Genomic DNA, 17,350 nt, shown 5'->3' with positions numbered 1-17,350 from the left:
CTTTGAAATCTTGTGATTAGCTCTACCCATCTTCTTAAAAGAATGATCAAACTTATCAGTGAAAAACATGTCCACACGCCATAGCGACAAGAAAGAAAATGACAAGCACAGATCAACACGTGATCACTAGGGCATGCAACATGAGCACAAAGATGATTAACAGGTGCCGATGTCAGGATGGGGGCAAAGGTTGGGTGGTCAGAGGCCAGTAAGATTTGTTTCAACTTAGCTCATTGCACGTTTCCACACATGGTCGAAGAGTAAGAAGACAGCTGCATAATGTGAGATAGGATAAGTTTAAAACTTGGTAGGAAACAAAGCCCATCCCTCCCTTTTTCAGATTTCTACACAATGCCATTTAGAAAGTGGTCAAATGTAGCATGTCATATTTTGAAATACACTTTCTTAAGGTAAGGTACAAATTCTAATACTTTTTGGGTTGTTTCCCATTCGGGATTTGAGCCCGCACCCTCAAAGTCAGGCACCTTATCACCTACACAAAAAATGGAAGTCAGACAAATGGTAGTCTAGACTGCATACTTTATGTACCCCTCTGATAAGTGTAAATTGGCATGCTTCCATGGAAACCAAGAAAAAAAAATGCCAAAAATCTGTAAATAGCAAAAGGCACAACCTTAGCTTCAGTTTGTTATGACTGCCACTTTTGGTCTAAAAATGCTGAACGTTTTTTGAGTTATGCTATGGAACAAATTCATAACAGACTGAGGGGCAGGCTGGCAGATGGACAGACGGAAGGACGGTCAGACAGACACGGCAGCGACTATGTCCTCCCACATTTTATGCTGAGGAAATAACAGATATGGGCACTTCACAACAGTTGCCATTAGCAGTGATACAAAAATATCAACTACAAAAAACATAATAACATTGATGCGTAATGCTTGGGTCCTAGTCAAACTGGCCTCAAAACATCTAAGTCAAAATGGCCACAAAAATGTCAAGGTTCAAGGTTACACAATGTATGTAATGACGTGTTGATTAGTAATTAACGAGCAATTTAAAGGATACATATGGGATGATAGCATGGGTACAATCCATATCGTTAAGGTGTGGCATTTAACAATTAAAATTTAAATCAAATAACAACATACACAGGCTGTTGTAACTGCTATTTATATAGAATGTACAAGGTAATATTGAGGACTTTTAAAGTGTCATCCTGTGTCTGCATCCTTCAGCCTCTGTTTGAGTGCTGTCTCCAGGGCTTGCTGTAATACTGGATACAATCGTTGGCATGTCTCCACACAATCTTTGATAGCCTAGAGGATGAAACAACAGAGGTATGCACAATAAAACCTAACAAAATCTCATTAAGCTGCCCCATATTTTGTAGGAGTGAAATCTATCTCGGGCATCAGTGCATCACTTTTATTCATATGCAAAAGAATTTTTATTGCCATTTAATTGGCCGCATCCCAATCATTCATTTGTCTACTATAATGAGTATCTGTAAGTGTGACTGAATCTACAATTCATTTACATGTGCAAAACTTTCCAAGCTATATTTCTGAGAGAAAAAAAATAGAAATCACCATCGTCACTTTTGAAAGAAATGTGCCCAAGAAACATTTCATTTTCTTATGCAGCATAAAAGAAAGAAAAAAACAATTCAAATGCACAAATGTCTGCCCTGATAATAGTTTCTGTCTTTTTATTGCCACTTCACTTCGGGAGGATTTTAGCAGGTAAGTGAAGCAAAAAATAGGTAAGGGACATCCAAATGCCACAAATATGACTGTGCCCAAAATAACCAGGCATCCCCTGAATTACACCAACAAGTCATATTCTCATCCCCAACCCTGTCCAAACCAATATTTATAGCCTTATACCAACCATCACTCATTCCAAAACAAGTACCAGTAGCCCACTGTCTGGGCATAGCCATTTCTAGAATATTACATAGGCTGGTATTGTTACACAACTAACATGGAATAACAGGGACTAGGTGATGCATGGCAAGAGGCAGCATGTTTAGAACAGCCAAGCATGCAAGGTCAAATCTGCTTCCACTACATCAACAGGCACAGTCTAAACTGGCATTTCTTCTCGATACCATGTGAAGTTCTGACACAGCAGAAAGTTTTTCTTATTGATAGTTCCTCTACTGCAGGAACCCTCCTCCTCACCTTGGTGGCTAGTGGAAAATCGATCTCCCCCTTGGAAGTGATGGCAGACACTTGGTTCAGTGATGGCATGAGACCAACAGTAACAGAGCCATTGTTCTTTTCAGCGGTCAGCTCTGGCTTGTACTCTTCCGACTCAGTGGGATCCAGCAGGATGGTGTCTCCTCGTACACGCTGTCACAAGATGCAACGTACAGATACAGTCAAATCACATGTACTTATGTATCGATAATGATAAAAAGTTACATATATATAAAGTTTTGCTCAGGCACCGTGATAAAGAAAAGAACAAACAAGTCCGTTTCATGGTAAAATTCATTTCCACACTTCCTTCTCATATCTCCACTACAGTCCATACTTACAGCTGAACACCCAGTGACAAGGTCGTACATCTCTATGCCAGCATCAGCGAGTGCCAGAGCAGCACATGTGATGGATGCAGCCAGTGCTACAAGGAGCAAAAGTGTTTCTCAAACACATAAAAAGGTAATACAGTGTATAACAAGTATATTGTTTGGGTAATATACATCAGATACAGTTTAGTGTGAAATATTATTAGTAGGCACATTATCCATTTTCAAAGCAGAGGTAAACTCTAAAATTAATAAGCAGCATGAATTTTATACAATTTACATTTACAAAGTAACATTATCAAAGAATTTTCATATTTGTTTTAAACTGTAAGGCAAGTATGGACATACCACTGCCGGCGTTCTGCACCACCATCACATACACATTCACTTGGGACTTGGGGAACTTGTGCTGAAACAGTTTCAAAATTATTTTCCATTATTTTCAGTTATTTTGATTTTTCATATATCTTAAGTCTATCATAAATAGCACAGAATATACATTCCAGATAATTTCTACTTTATTGCAACTCATTATTACTACCTCACAGAGTAACATCCTGCATTCGAATATGGATACCCAGGAGACACTAACCCAGACAAAGCACGCTGACCCTGCATAATTCAATAACCATCTCTAACACTATTGGTACATTGTTCTTATCAAAAAGATCACATTGGCGCAGGTTCAGTGTGTATTTGTTTATGAAAGGGAGATAACTCCTACCAAGCAGACAGCTGGCTCCAGTGCTTCAAGTAGCTGCACCGAGAAGTCCTTTTCCTCACTATCCTGCTGATGTTTCCGTCTCAGATGACATGAGAATGTCGCAAACTTGAACTCACAAGTAAGCTGACCTTTCATGCTGAAGTCTTCTTTGCGGACCACTTCTCGTGGACCATAGCTGCAACAATGTATATTAGTATTCCTAGAAATTATTGAGAAAGCTGTTTGGGCAAATATCTAATAAATGTATATAAAATATGGAAATTTCACTTAAATGAGCATGTTGACATGTAATTTTCTAACAGTCTAAGTGTCTTTTCAGTAGTTGGTAAAACCTCCTTATCCCAACTCATGTCTGAATATTCTTCAAAGTTCTGTTTACTGAAGAGAGGAATGTCATGTCTACCAGCTACCCCTTTTAGATTAGTCACACCCCTTTGAAAATCACCTGGAAGAAGCTTTCTTTTCTCTTCTGCAGTCAAATATACCATATCAAATAAGGAAGATGTCTGCTACACTAGGGGAGATAACTTTTGATGTAGTAAAGTTCATTCATTAGCCTACAAGAGTTGTAGTACCTCACTACAGAATATAACACTTATTTTAAATTCTGTTATCAGCATTAGGAAACAACGATTTTCTTAAAAAATTCTGGGAGAACTGTAGTTCATATAGTATCTGCATAGGTGCATCCTGACTGGGATTGCATGGGTGCGCACCCTCCTTTCATCCTGAAATCTTGTTATACGACCATTGAAATTCAGGTGAAAATGAAGTGTGCAGCCCCCTTTTCCCAATAATGTGCTCCTTCCCTTTCTCAAAAAATTGTATCTGTCCCTGATCTGGTCACATCAGGATTCCAAACCAAATTACTTCTACAGGCAAATACATTACAACATTCAAACTTTGATTTGTCTTAATGTTCTCAAAAGATCATAACTCATATTGGGAAGTAAAGGACAGACTACTGACAGGGAAGACTTGCCCCATTACAGACTCCTACTGTTGTAGAGCATAAGTCAATGAGAATGAGTTGATGTAGTATCACATCATAGTCAGCAATATCATAATGTAACCATGGTAACTAATCACATCTAAACCAGACAAATAAGACTGACAGCAAGAAATCCCATCATGTCATCAGATCATGATGACACACAAGCCAGGTCACATATTCAAACCACCTAATCCCCACTTTAATCTCAATCTGAGTTAGAATATCTCAAAATCTTGATATACTGGAAACCTCCACATAGCAGATGAAACCCTTTGAGGATATCAACAATCACACACTGAATCCAGAGTATGTCTCAAATGGAATTACATTCTTCATCTACACGGAACTTTCAAAATGCTCCTCCAAGTTACATTAGCTAGACCTGTGAAAGTTCCGGGGTATAACAGGCCTTCAGCAACCCATGCTTCCCATAAGAGGCAAAAAAGCTTGTCGCAAGAGGCGACTAACGTGATTGGGTGGTCAGGCTCGACTTGGTTGACACATGTCATTGGTTCCCAGTTGCACAGATAGATGCTCACGTTGTTGGTCACTGGATTGTCTGGTCCAAACTTGATTATTTACAGACCACCACCATATAGCTGGAATATTGCTGAGTGTGGCGTAAAACTAAACTCACTCACGCACTACTTTAGCTAGATCCCAACACTTACACAGAACAAATCACTTTTGTTTCATTCTGTTCAATGTAAGCTGATCCTCTAGCCTGGGTGATCAGTCCAGCTCGTAAAACTGAAACATAATTATTCAATGTAATACAAAGATCATTCTGACAACATTCTTTCAGCCTATTCATTCATCTGTCATTGTCAGGTTGGGTATATACACAGGTGGAATAAGTCAAAGCAACACTGAAGTATACTTGATTTCCACAAAAATAGCTCATATATAATAATTAACACTTGTTTAGAGCATCCATTTTCTAACTTAACACACCTGTGTTTGTTCCCAGTAATGTATACTGAAAGCAAATATTTTTATAATATGGTGTGTATCAGTGCATTGACAACAGTGGTATGGACATTTTTCAGTTTGGGTTACATGACGTGTAAACAGTTTATATGATTATTGTCAGAAGCAGAGGCCTTACACATAAACTTCATCAGGCGTCAGTGCTATCTGACATATTCATTGAAATTAGATCCATATCCTGCTTAGATACTTTCCAGAATAAATTCTGGTGGGTATAAAAATACAGATGGAAACGTGCTTAACATTTCACATTTGCATAAATTAAGAGATAAATATCCGTAATACTCTGAAAATGGGGAAGATGATCCTACTCACACAGAGGCCTCACTTGATCAGGCTTCCTTCCATCGGCTCGTTCACTTCCATTCGTTACCTGTCACAGAAACGTCAACAGTCCTCATATTTATCAGCACTGGCTGGCGACCAGTTACTGCAGCACACCAGTTATCCCCACTTTCTCATTACAGCCCATACACAGATCTGATCATGTCAAATTCGTTGCTTTTCCAAACGGCATGGTCAGGAAGTATATCTTGAATATCGTAAACTATTTCCATGGTAAGTAAAACAAAACTTAAAATCAACAGAAAAAAAGTTTGTTCTCTCTATGATTTTAATAGCAGGGTAGGGGGATGTCACGTGATCAACATAGTTGTGGTATAACATTCATATCCTATTATGTTAGACTGATATATTAACTTGTGTCTTTAATTACAAAGCAATATTTTTGTAAGGTTTTGTATAAAATTATCCATAAAAGATACAGCACAATTTAGAGGTACCACTAAGAGAAAATACTTTTGTTGACAAAATCGGTCAATACCAGTTCATTTGCATGACATAATTTACATTATGGTTTCCTTTCACTAAGGCATATCCACAGATAAAGTATCATCCATTCAGACTGACTTGACAGTTAAAAACAATGTTGTCAATATGTCGAGATTGGAAAGACAATGATTTTCATTTTCTTTTTCAAATTTTATGCCACATATGGGGAATAACATGAACAATTCTGAAGTGGCGACAGCATTTGAAATAATCGTTGGCCCACAGGCCCAGTGCCAGTTGATAATGTATTGGGCCGGCTGTTTCAAATATTTGCAGGCCCTTGTCATATTAATTTTCTTTATTAACGTTCAACAATCATCCTTCATGTCACGGTAACTTTCAGTTTCACTCCCTTGTATTTCAGCGCATTGTGCATAGGAATGTCAACACCAGTCTTCAACAAACAAAAACTTCTCTCTGTACCATAGACTTCACTAACTGATTTTGCAGAAATAGTGTGAATCTGTGTACAGTGAAGTCTGTTTTGTTTTTATTGGTTCGATTGTAACAAAATGGGCCTGCAGATTTCATTCAGGTCCTGCAGATTTTAAAACTTGCAGGTAGCAGCAGGCCCTGATAGCCAACTGGCAAAATAAAGCATTGCAAACACTGAGTGGCGATAACTGCTCCTTTTAGTTGTTTGGAAGTAACAATATGTGCGATCACGCTTCCTGTTGGCCGTGTTATTGACAGTTAGCAACTGTAAACAAGCAGGATACTTCAACTAATCTATCATCAAGTTTTTCACTAGACTTAGAAACTACAGGGAAAACTGTGAAAAACTGCTAAAATATTGCAATAACAGGTCGCCTGCTAGAACCAGTGTAACAATACAAGCAAGCCCCAGTCTAAAAAGAGTGATCACACATACATACATCATACAAACACACGCACACACACATATACATTCTGTATAGCAGTGAGTGAGTTTAGTTTTACGCCGCACCTATATGGTGGTGGTCTGTAAATAATCGAGTCTGGACGACCATTCACTGATCAACAACATGAGCATCGATATGCGCAATTGGGAACCGATGACATGTGTCAGCCAAGTCAGCGAGTCTGACCACCCGATCCCGTTAGTCGCCTCTTATGACAAACATAGACGAAGTCCAAAAAGACAAGGGTCCCCAAGAAGAAGGCAACAGCAAAGAAGTGAATACTGATGTTGTGAAACTGACTTGTGTAATTAGGTTCAAACTTTCACACCTAGTGCTTTATCATCATCACCACCTCATCAGGTGTCACGAACACATTTACACTCTCGCTCTGCATCAGGGCAAAACTGGACAGGCAGCAGATTGAGCTGAGTGTGGTAAGTTGATATTGACATCCCTCATACATGTCATCGAAAGTCAGTATCGCTAACGTTTTCAATTGTGCAGTTTTGTTAATTATTTATTGGTATGCACAATGCGCACGTCATTACTCACTGATATCGCGTTTCATTGGCACAATCTGGGGAGTGGGTATAAACCATGATACAAAAGAACTATACTTATCCCGACAACGTAGCCGTAGGTGCGATGCGATTCGTATCCAGTAAATTACATGTTACAAATCCTCTCACATTTCAGCAGGTTTATAAACTTGGGGTCACTGTGCAGACTACCAAACGTGGAAATACCACATATACATTGTACCATGATACTGTACTAAACACAACAAAACTAAAAGTGTGCAAGACCTGTGACCACTAGATTTACTGATTTACCGGTGCGTGTGGATTGTTCTTGGTCAGAGAGTATGGGCTGATCGTTCCTTCCGGACCGGTCAACCTACGTGTGTCGGTCGGCATAGTCTGGGACGCTCTTTATTCACTATATGTACAGACTTAATAATCGGTCGACACGTTTCAAATGGAGGCATCCATGTTGCAAATACCCGGATGCTCAGTGAATTATCTCCCTTGCATCATAACGCGGGGTGTGGGAGTCAGTATGGTTTATATGGTTTAACGCAAAAGCAGAGACTGTGCAACAGATCTGTTATATGGTCTCTGAAAAATGACACTAAAGGAGTGTATCAGCCTTTATTCTGGATCGTATCATCATGTGTATAACACAATTTGATAATAATAAATGGACATATCAAATCCGACAAGGTAAACACTTTTGTTTCATAATATTTCGATCAAATGAATAAATAAGATACATGTAATTATAGAATTGAAAGATTGTTTGTCACCAATAATGATCAAATAGACAGACACGTGTAAAAGTAAGAAGATAAAACTTTGCGACGGAAGTGAACATTAACAATGCAGAGAGACCAAGAAAGTAAACACCAATAATGCAGCAGGGTCATTGGACACCAATAAATATACTGCAGTCGTGGCAGTGAGACTAGCAAGAACGAGGACGGAGATACCAATGCATCACGGCCAAGAATGAAATCGCCGATAATGCACCATGTTCAGTTAGGGACACATCAATAATGCAAAAGGGTTCAATAAGGGAGACACCAGTAATGCAACAGGTTCAGTGAGGAGGACCCCAACAAACCTGTAGGTTCAATGAGGAAATCGTCGATAAAGCACCTGGATCAATGGGGGAGACACCAGTTATATAGCAGGGTCAACCATTAAATCGCCGATAATGCAGCGGTTGAAATTGCTGCACCAGTCTGAATGACGGAGACACAAATAATGTGGCAGGATCAATGAGGAAATCGGGGATAGTGTAAAATGAGTGAGTGAGTGATTTAAGTTTTACGCCGCTTTTAGCAATATTCCATCAATATCACGGCGGGGGACACCAGAAAATGGGCTTCACACATTGTACCCATGTGGGGAATCGAACCCGGGTCTTTGGCGTGACGAGCGAACGCTTTAACCACTAGGCTACCCCACCGCCCGGATAGTGTAAAAGGATCAACGAGAGTGACAGCAATAATGCAACAGGATCAACCAGGAAATCACCGATATCATAGCGGGAACAACGCTCAGTGAGGAAATCATCGATAAAGTAGCAGGATCGATTGGGCAGACACCAATAATATAACAGGATCAACCAGGAAATCACCGACAATGTAGCAAGAACAACGTTCAGTGAGGAAATCATCGATAATGTAGCAAGAACAACGTTCAGTCAGGAAATCATCGATAATGTAGCAAGAACAACGTTCAGTCAGGAAATCATCGATAATGTAGCAAGAACAACGTTCAGTGAGGAAATCATCGATAATGTAGCAGGATCGATTGGGCAGACACCAATAATATAACAGGATCAACCAGGAAATCACCGATAATGTAGCAAGAACAACGTTCAGTGAGGAAATCATCGATAATGTAGCAAGAACAACGTTCAGTGAGGAACTCATCGATAATGTAGCAAGAACAACGTTCAGTCAGGAAATCATCGATAATGTAGCAAGAACAACGTTCAGTCAGGAAATCATCGATAATGTAGCAAGAACAACGTTCAGTCAGGAAATCATCGATAATGTAGCAAGAACAACGTTCAGTCAGGAAATCATCGATAATGTAGCAAGAACAACGTTCAGTCAGGAAATCATCGATAATGTAGCAAGAACAACGTTCAGTGAGGAAATCATCGATAATGTAGCAAGAACAACGTTCAGTCAGGAAATCATCGATAATGTAGCAAGAACAACGTTCAGTCAGGAAATCATCGATAATGTAGCAAGAACAACGTTCAGTGAGGAAATCATCGATAATGTAGCAAGAACAACGTTCAGTGAGGAAATCATCGATAATGTAGCAAGAACAACGTTCAGTGAGGAACTCATCGATAATGTAGCAAGAACAACGTTCAGTCAGGAAATCATCGATAATGTAGCAAGAACAACGTTCAGTGAGGAACTCATCGATAATGTAGCAAGAACAACGTTCAGTCAGGAAATCATCGATAATGTAGCAAGAACAATGAGGAAATTATCTATAATGCAGTAGCATCAACAACGAAATCACCGATAATGTCGCAGGTTCAATTACGAATACGCCAACAATGCAGAAGGTTTAATAAGGGAGATACCAGTAATGCAGCAGGACCCCAATAATGTAGCAAGTTCAACGAGGAAATCGTCGATAATGCAGTAGGTTCAGTGATGGATGCGCAAATAAAGCAGCAGGGTTAGTAAGGAATTCATCGATATAGCAGCAGGTTCAATGTGTGAGTGACCCGAGAAATTGACTTCACACGTTGCACCCATGTGGGGAATCGTATTCGGCAGGACGAGTGCACGCTTCAACCATTTGGCAATCCCGCCGTCCCGCGGGTTCAGTGAGCGAGGCAACAATAATGTAGCAAGTCCAATGAAGGACACGTCAATAATGCTGCAGTTGCAATAAAGGCGAGAATAATATTGTAGCAGGTTCGACGAGGAGACACGAGAATAATGATGCATAATCAAAGAGGGAACACACCAATAATGATGCAGGGTCGACGAGGGGGCACGCCAAAGTAATGCAGGGTCAATGAGGGAGACACCAATGACGCAACAGGATCACTGGAAACCAATAGTGCGACAGAATCAACAACGGAGACACCAGAAGAGCTGTAGTTTGGTTGAAGGAAGCACCCATAAACAACAGAATAGATTAGAAGGGAACAACACAGAACTTGAACTGAATCTGATCAAACAAATGATTATTAACACCCACACCCGCCTCATTCTTACGAGGGGAGGTGGAGTAGCCCAGCGGTTAAAGCGTTCGCTAGTTACGCTGAAGACCTGAATTCGATTCGCCACGTGGGTACAATGTGTGAGGCCGATTTGCGGCGTTCCCAGTCTGGATGTTGCTGAAATAATGCTAAACGCAGTTTAAGAGTAACTGACACAAACTCATTGTTACGAAAACACTTCGGTCTGAATGCACCTTGTTTTGGATTGCTGTTGTTGTTCTACAGTGGCACGTTCATAGTTATACATCTCCTACTCCAACTCTCTAGTCTCAGTACCTAGTGTACAAGCTCCTTAAAGCCCACACGCCGACAGTCGCCAATACATTCCAAACATTCCATATTCAGTGACTTGTGGTGTCACAGTCACTGAGCCTTAGTATATTCCCTTCCTCCCAGTCCTATCATAATGCCTAAGTCAAGCATGTCTAGATTGTCCACGGGTTCAGAAAATCCTATCTTCCAATTTCAGTATAGTTGCTTGTGTCTATCTATCAAGGCCTATGTGAGTCTTTCTATGTGCTATGCGACTGAAACTGCCTGGGCCCTATTCCACAAAGCGAACGTAGCGCCAAGACGATCGTAGCTCCCATACTTTGACAGACTTAGGCCATCGTAGCGCTGCGATCGTTTTGTGGAACAGGGCCCAGTGCAGGACAATAACATCAGTGTGGTGGACTTCAAGTTTACGCACTTCATTACCGACCAGCAGTACACATTTCCAGTTCTGAAGGTCTATGTACACTTCTCATAGCAGTATAGTGTTTTTCAGTATCCCGAAGCCATGACAGGTAACTACAGTCAATTGAACGGGTGGTCTTTTTATCCCGTTGAGTGGTGTTTATATTGTGGTATTTAAGTGAATGCGTTGTCTTCAAGGCCACTACACAAACTGTCATCAAATTTATATCATATGTCACATAAGGCGGGTATTTTCATCTACATCTTCAAAGTATGCAACTGGCGACCGCTTCAGCTACACGAGTGAGACAGTGGAAAAGGTTTCACGATGGAAGCTTTGGGCATGATTCAAACAGTATCACGACAGTGGAGACCAGCAATGAGCATCACACATTGTTTTCATGTGAGGAATCGAACCCGGGTTTTCTGCATAAAGAGGAAAGCTTTAACCGCTTGGCCTCCTCACCGCCATCTGCTGAAAGAGCGAGGAAAGTGTCACTTGCAGATATCTTATCCCGTTGGTGAAACAGTCAGAATCTTAATTCGAACCTACGACAAGTGATTAGAGCGTACTAATCCCGCAAGTGTCCTTTGAAACTGCACTGCGCCTTATAGCGGGCAACTGAGTTTAGTCTTACGCCGCTTTTAACAAAGTTCCAGCTATATGGCGACTGGGGACACCAGAAATGGGCTTCACACATGTGCCTATGTGGGGAATCGAACCCGGGACTTCAGCGTTATGAGCGAATGCTTTAACCACAAGGCTTCCCCAACCGGCCAGCTGGACTGCGCATTCCCTTGACATATCCTCAGATTTATTTCAATTTACAGATTCATTTTACTCCCCTCGGCATCCATGCAAATAAAATCATGCAGTCAGTTGTGTTTAAATCTTGTTTGTACATGATTACAGTTACGTCGTAGCGTGTAAACTCGATGTGGGAGGAAAACTCAAAGTGTTGCAGGTCGAAGAGCTGTAGATTTAAGGACACAACATTTCTTTGTTTATCCTTTTGGCGAAAAAAATTATGAACAAGGTAATATGCTCTTGACAAATCTTGAAACCATAGGAACGCGGTATACTCTACACAGCAAATTGCGGCGCCAAAGACGTTGCGTTGAAATTTGATAGGACATTTGAAACCGCATATGTGTTTTCTTTAGATTTTCAGCTGCCAATATTTAAGCATTAGGGTATTTAATGAAAATACCATGTTCAGGCTTTTAGTAAGATATAAATTGACAAAATTAAGGCTTTCCGTAGGACATGACGATCAAAAGAATCAGTTACTACACACTACATTATTCTCGTACCAGACATCATGCAGTCTGTTATATAGTCTCTGCTCTTACGTACGTTTCAGATATTAAATGATGAAACAGCAGACAAAATGGAAATGGTTATACTGGGAATTAAGATACCGTACATTTTTGAGTAACTAGAAAAATTCTGTACGGAATCGTACCAAATTGAAAAATGAGTGACAAGTGTATCTAACTCAACATTTTTGGTTTCAGTTTCTTGCCGGGTGTTTTGTTTTGAGAGATGTCGCGTGGCTGTGTGAATTATTCATGACAAAATGTTAGTCAACAGATCATCTCGTGCTGCATGTTAAATGCCAGGTTTATTTCCCCCTTGGTCGAGAAGACGTGTGGAGAATGCGAACTTAAAATAACGAAGCATTTTGCTACATGTGATATGCGTTTGCGTTGCTCCCTTGTAGAATAAAATGTGGTTACATGTACATTACCAGCGTATATACCAGTATACTAGTATATGTATTCATCTGCCTTTCTGATTCCTATGTATACAGGTGATTTCCGCAGGTATATAAGTAATAACTATTTAAATGGTGCGTCCACATATTTCTTCTTGCGAAAATGGAGATATAAAGGAATTTTGGCAAGAAGTAATATCTGGGTTCATCACACATACATACACACATATACATTCTGTATAGAAGTGAGTGGGTGAGTTTAGTTTTACATCTCACTCAGCAATATTCCAGCTATATGGCGGCGGCCTGTAAATAATCGAATCTGGACCAGACAATCTTGTGACCAACAACATGAGCATCGATCTGCGCAATTGGAAACCGATGACATGTGTCAACCAAGTCAGCGAGCCTGACCACCCGATCCCATTAGTCGCCTCTCACGACAAGCATAGTCGCTTTTTATGGCAAGCATGGGTTGCTGAAGGCCTATTCTACCCCGGAGCCTTCAGGGGTTTCCTGTATAGCACATGCGTGATCGAGTCTAATATATGTATATGCCTATACAAACTATACAAACTGTATAACAAGACCAGAGGGAATAGCCCAGAAACGATGTGCAAATAATAAAGAAGTCAATGTCCATAACATTTTGTCTTATACTTAAATACCTACTTCTACATGCCTCTCAAGTACCTCAAGTACTCCCTCAGTGGGTAAAGGATAAAACAGCTATTCAGTTTGTATTGCAATTTACATAACAATCCTTTAAGATGACAAATAATTTTGACCGTCATACGAGTAATGAGAATCATGTTAACAACAACTATTATCGTTATTATGTAAACATTTGAAGGCGTGCTTTGACAATATACCGTTCCTCTGTCGCGCTCATAAATTGACCAATCAGCGCGCACCTGCCCCGTTACACCGAAGCATCTGTTCAAAATGGCGATGGGTCGCACTCAATTTTTGTGAAGACTTGGGGCGATCCTTCTCAATATACGACAACCTGTGTAAAACAGATGTTTATAAAATGACTTCTCTTCATTTTGTTGTTCAACCACTACCGGGAACTGATGATCAACTAAACGAAAGGTGACGAATCCACGCTCTTTTTCTATGTTTTAGATGTCATCGTACCCCAGACAAATCAGACTCGGGCACGCATGTGTAACGTCGACGACAGAATACTAAGCTTGGAATCCTTTGTGTGGACATTATGAAAACTGAAAGAGGCATAATAGACCGTAGATTCCATTTCACGTTGATGACTTTGTCTAGTATGCTTTAATGGAGATTAAATTATAATGTATTTTGTTTCCATAAATAGATTCTGCCAGGTTAACACATCTGGATCCTGGCTCATCCCAGTTCCTTAGATTTTAGACATTCACGTTCAGGCACCCAAAAAAACCATGGTGGTTCCATTTACTGTGTAGTTGGTTATGCCGGAAATAATGATAAATGTTCTAAACATAGCACCGACATGTAAAATTTCACTTGAATTTAGTTGTGAATAACGTCCAGCTTAGTTTTTCAGTCTTGTAAGTTCTGTGTTGAAACTTTACATCAATTGTGATAGTCACAGGGAAAGTATTGTGAATCATCCTGATAAGGTTGAACTTCAGTAATTCAGGGCATTCTGTCATGTGAATTTATACACCCCCAAATCAGTAAATAACCTCACATGTTCATTACCTTCCCTGAATGCTACACCCCTAGTCCTATATTTGTTACAACTTGCTAATCAGGAGCATCATTTCATAAAAGTAAAGTGGTCCTGTCTAAACAATGATATTAAATTGCCCAGTTTGATCATGATATATCTGAAAATAAAACTATCTGAAAATTTTCACTTAACAAACATTTGAAATGGAACAGTCTGCAGGTTCTACTGCTATTTTTAGTACTATGTTGTTAATAGCCTGTCACAACATAGATGGCGAGGAATATCATAACATTCAATCACTGATTTTGTTTGGCACCAGGGTCTTGGAAGTCCAAATTCAGCTTCATGTAATGAGCCATTATCTTAACAAATTCACAAATTTAATGAAATAATTGCCCAATATTTTCAAATGATAATAAAGTTGTGGCATTGTAGAAGTAGCTTTTAATTCGTTAATTGCAGAAGCCGAAAAAGATAATGTAAAGTTAAAATGCCTCTATTCAAGAACAATGACAAAAATCCCAGTTTCTCAATTTGTCTGCCAAGATGGCCAAGGGAATCCTAGCCAAATGCCTCTCTGCTAATATGATTACTTACTTACAAGTACAATAATATTAGTCAGAAATAGGATGAAATCAGCATTAAGTGACATTGACCATATTCAGCAGTGTCATAATTTGGCGGATGGGTAGTGACAATATATATTTCAAGAGATTAATCAGTATTCACATGATGTAGTAATGCAGTGACACAGCTGTCAGTGCTAAGGAAAATGTAGTGTTATCAATCTGACTGTCACTGTCAGATATATCATAGTGAGTGATGTATTTCACATGTTGGCACTCACACATTTAACGTTTTACCATTCCAGACTTGGAGAAGTTGCTGCTAAACTGAGTCATCATGGGTTTACCAGTCCAGCATGTCTGTCAGCACTGAAGAATCTAGTTATATCACAATGTGTGATTGGACCAAACTATATTGCTCTTCTTCTAGAGGTTTGTAGTAACATGACCTTGATAACAAAACATTAGTATGTATGGAAAAAATTAACATTTAAAACGATTATTTGCCTTTTTTATGATAGAGTGGCATGGTGTTGGAATGCCAAGAAATCAGAATTATACCAGAAACAACCAGTAAGAACATACTATATGTAATTTATGTTGTCAATTAACACTTTTATCTAGCTTTTGTATTACTGAGTACAGTAGTATTCACCAAGGCAGGATTCCATATGTGTGGTAAGGATTTATTTCTGTTTGGCTTATTTGCTTGAATTTGAGAATACTTAAGCTAAGTTGTTGTGACTTTTCACAGAATGGCCGTATCTGCCGTGTGCCTTTCACACTGGTGACAGACAGACTTGACCTCAGCAAAAACAATGATAACAAAACGTAAGTCTTTCCGTTTCCTGTTTACAGTTTGTTTCCATGGCAACATTCCTCAATGGCACAAATTGTTAAGATCAGTATAATACTGTACATGATGAACACTTGAAATTGGAAAAAATGATTTCATTTCTGAAAAACACCTATGCTTGAAACTTGTTACAAACCGAATGTAAATATTCGCTTTCAGGTTTGATTTGTTATTCATTTAAGACATGGTCAGATCCGCTATCTGTTTTTCGCAAATGAACTAACGAGTGGTAAATGAAGCCCTTCATGCATCACTGAAAGAGGTGAAGGCACTGTATGGATTACTTGTCATGATAGGTAGACTCCTGGATCTCTCAAGACCATGAACAGTGCGTAATATATGTGTACTTACCATCTTATCCTTTCTATACATCTGTTCAAGGGTATGTCTTAGCCTTTCTATCCATCTGTCCAGGAAGCCCAGTAAACCTGAGAAGCCAGAGCGGAACCTGTCTCGGAATGGCACACTCGTCGTGGAAAGCCCCCTTGTGTTGGTGTCAGATGCTCTAGGATCAGGCACAGCACAGGCTGTGGGGTAAGACCTTTTTGCTGTGTTTACATGAGATTGAGCAGTTACAGGTGTCAGATTTTATGCTGTATTATGCTTGTAAACAATTGCTTTGGTGTTAAATATTACTCATATTAAAGTTCTATGACAGTTTTAGGTACATTTTTATATACCTGTAACAATTATTTTCAGCATAAATAATCTTTATATTATTAGCTGTAGTGTACCCTAAGAATTAGTTTATTACAGAGGTTGGTTTATTAGGCAGGGGCCATGGGCCATTTTGCACATTAGAATGAAGAATGGCCCCTCAAAGTTCGGAAGTAGGTACAAGAGCAGTTGCCCATTCAAAATTCAGGAATTGTCACATAGGCATTGTTCTCCCAATCCCCGAAGGTGCTTACTATTAATGATTTCTTCCTGTCATGTTTTGAATAGAGTGTTGTATAAAGTGGAAACAGTTTGGTCTTCCTAAACCACCATTAACAGCTGCTAATTCAAATGAACTTTGATTTATTCATGTTTTGTGACAAAGTCTAGTTTTAAATATTTGTATTTAATAGATTAGATAGTTTATAGGGTTTATTGGTTCAGCCTTTAACTTTACAGGCAACATATTACAAGCCCCCTGAGTGATACATGCCCTCAACACAAATAAACATTGCCCACTACTT

At 39.5% G+C, this 17,350-nt stretch overlaps 2 protein-coding genes across 5 annotated transcripts in view; one reads left to right on the top strand and one right to left on the bottom strand.

The window, feature by feature from the left end:
• Nucleotides 1-1,118: 1,118 nt before the first annotated feature.
• On the bottom strand, nt 1,119-7,933 carry LOC137276858 (exosome complex component MTR3-like). Its single transcript, XM_067808505.1, has 8 exons — nt 7,751-7,933; nt 5,521-5,578; nt 4,887-4,965; nt 3,222-3,396; nt 2,846-2,906; nt 2,507-2,592; nt 2,148-2,318; nt 1,119-1,280 (listed from the first exon to the last, which is right to left on the bottom strand). The coding sequence occupies exons 1-8, from the start codon at nt 7,832-7,834 to the stop codon at nt 1,176-1,178; spliced, it is 819 nt and encodes a 272-aa protein (XP_067664606.1). The 5' UTR covers nt 7,835-7,933; the 3' UTR covers nt 1,119-1,175.
• Nucleotides 7,934-13,994: 6,061 nt separating this feature from the next.
• The window catches only part of LOC137278065 (E3 ubiquitin-protein ligase UBR5-like), a 39,784-nt gene continuing 36,428 nt past the window's right edge, over nt 13,995-17,350 (top strand). For 3 of the 4 annotated variants that reach the window (XM_067810145.1, XM_067810146.1, XM_067810144.1), the window contains exons 1-4: nt 13,995-14,173; nt 15,619-15,745; nt 16,068-16,144; nt 16,584-16,703. In XM_067810145.1, coding sequence (XP_067666246.1) covers nt 14,112-14,173; nt 15,619-15,745; nt 16,068-16,144; nt 16,584-16,703 — 386 coding nt within the window. In that variant the 5' untranslated portion in view covers nt 13,995-14,111. The remainder of the gene's footprint in view (nt 14,174-15,618; nt 15,746-16,067; nt 16,145-16,583; nt 16,704-17,350) is intronic. The other variant, XM_067810147.1, reaches the window with a different exon arrangement.

This window comes from Haliotis asinina, chromosome 3 (assembly GCF_037392515.1).
Source record: "Haliotis asinina isolate JCU_RB_2024 chromosome 3, JCU_Hal_asi_v2, whole genome shotgun sequence".
Lineage (NCBI taxonomy): Eukaryota > Metazoa > Mollusca > Gastropoda > Lepetellida > Haliotidae > Haliotis > Haliotis asinina.
This window is presented reverse-complemented; position numbering and strand designations above follow the sequence as displayed.

What these genes read in the sequence shown, in the direction of transcription:
- LOC137276858 (XM_067808505.1), bottom strand. Translation starts at nt 7,834, where the DNA reads ATGCCGACCGACACACGTAGGTTGACCGGTCCGGAAGGAACGATCAGC. An exon ending in TGGAGCCAGCTGTCTGCTTG is followed by an intron (nt 2,907 to 3,221) that starts GTAGGAGTTATC and finishes AAACTGTTTCAG; the next exon opens with CACAAGTTCCCCAAGTCCCA. An exon ending in TTGTCACTGGGTGTTCAGCT is followed by an intron (nt 2,319 to 2,506) that starts GTAAGTATGGAC and finishes ATCTTGTGACAG; the next exon opens with CGTGTACGAGGAGACACCAT.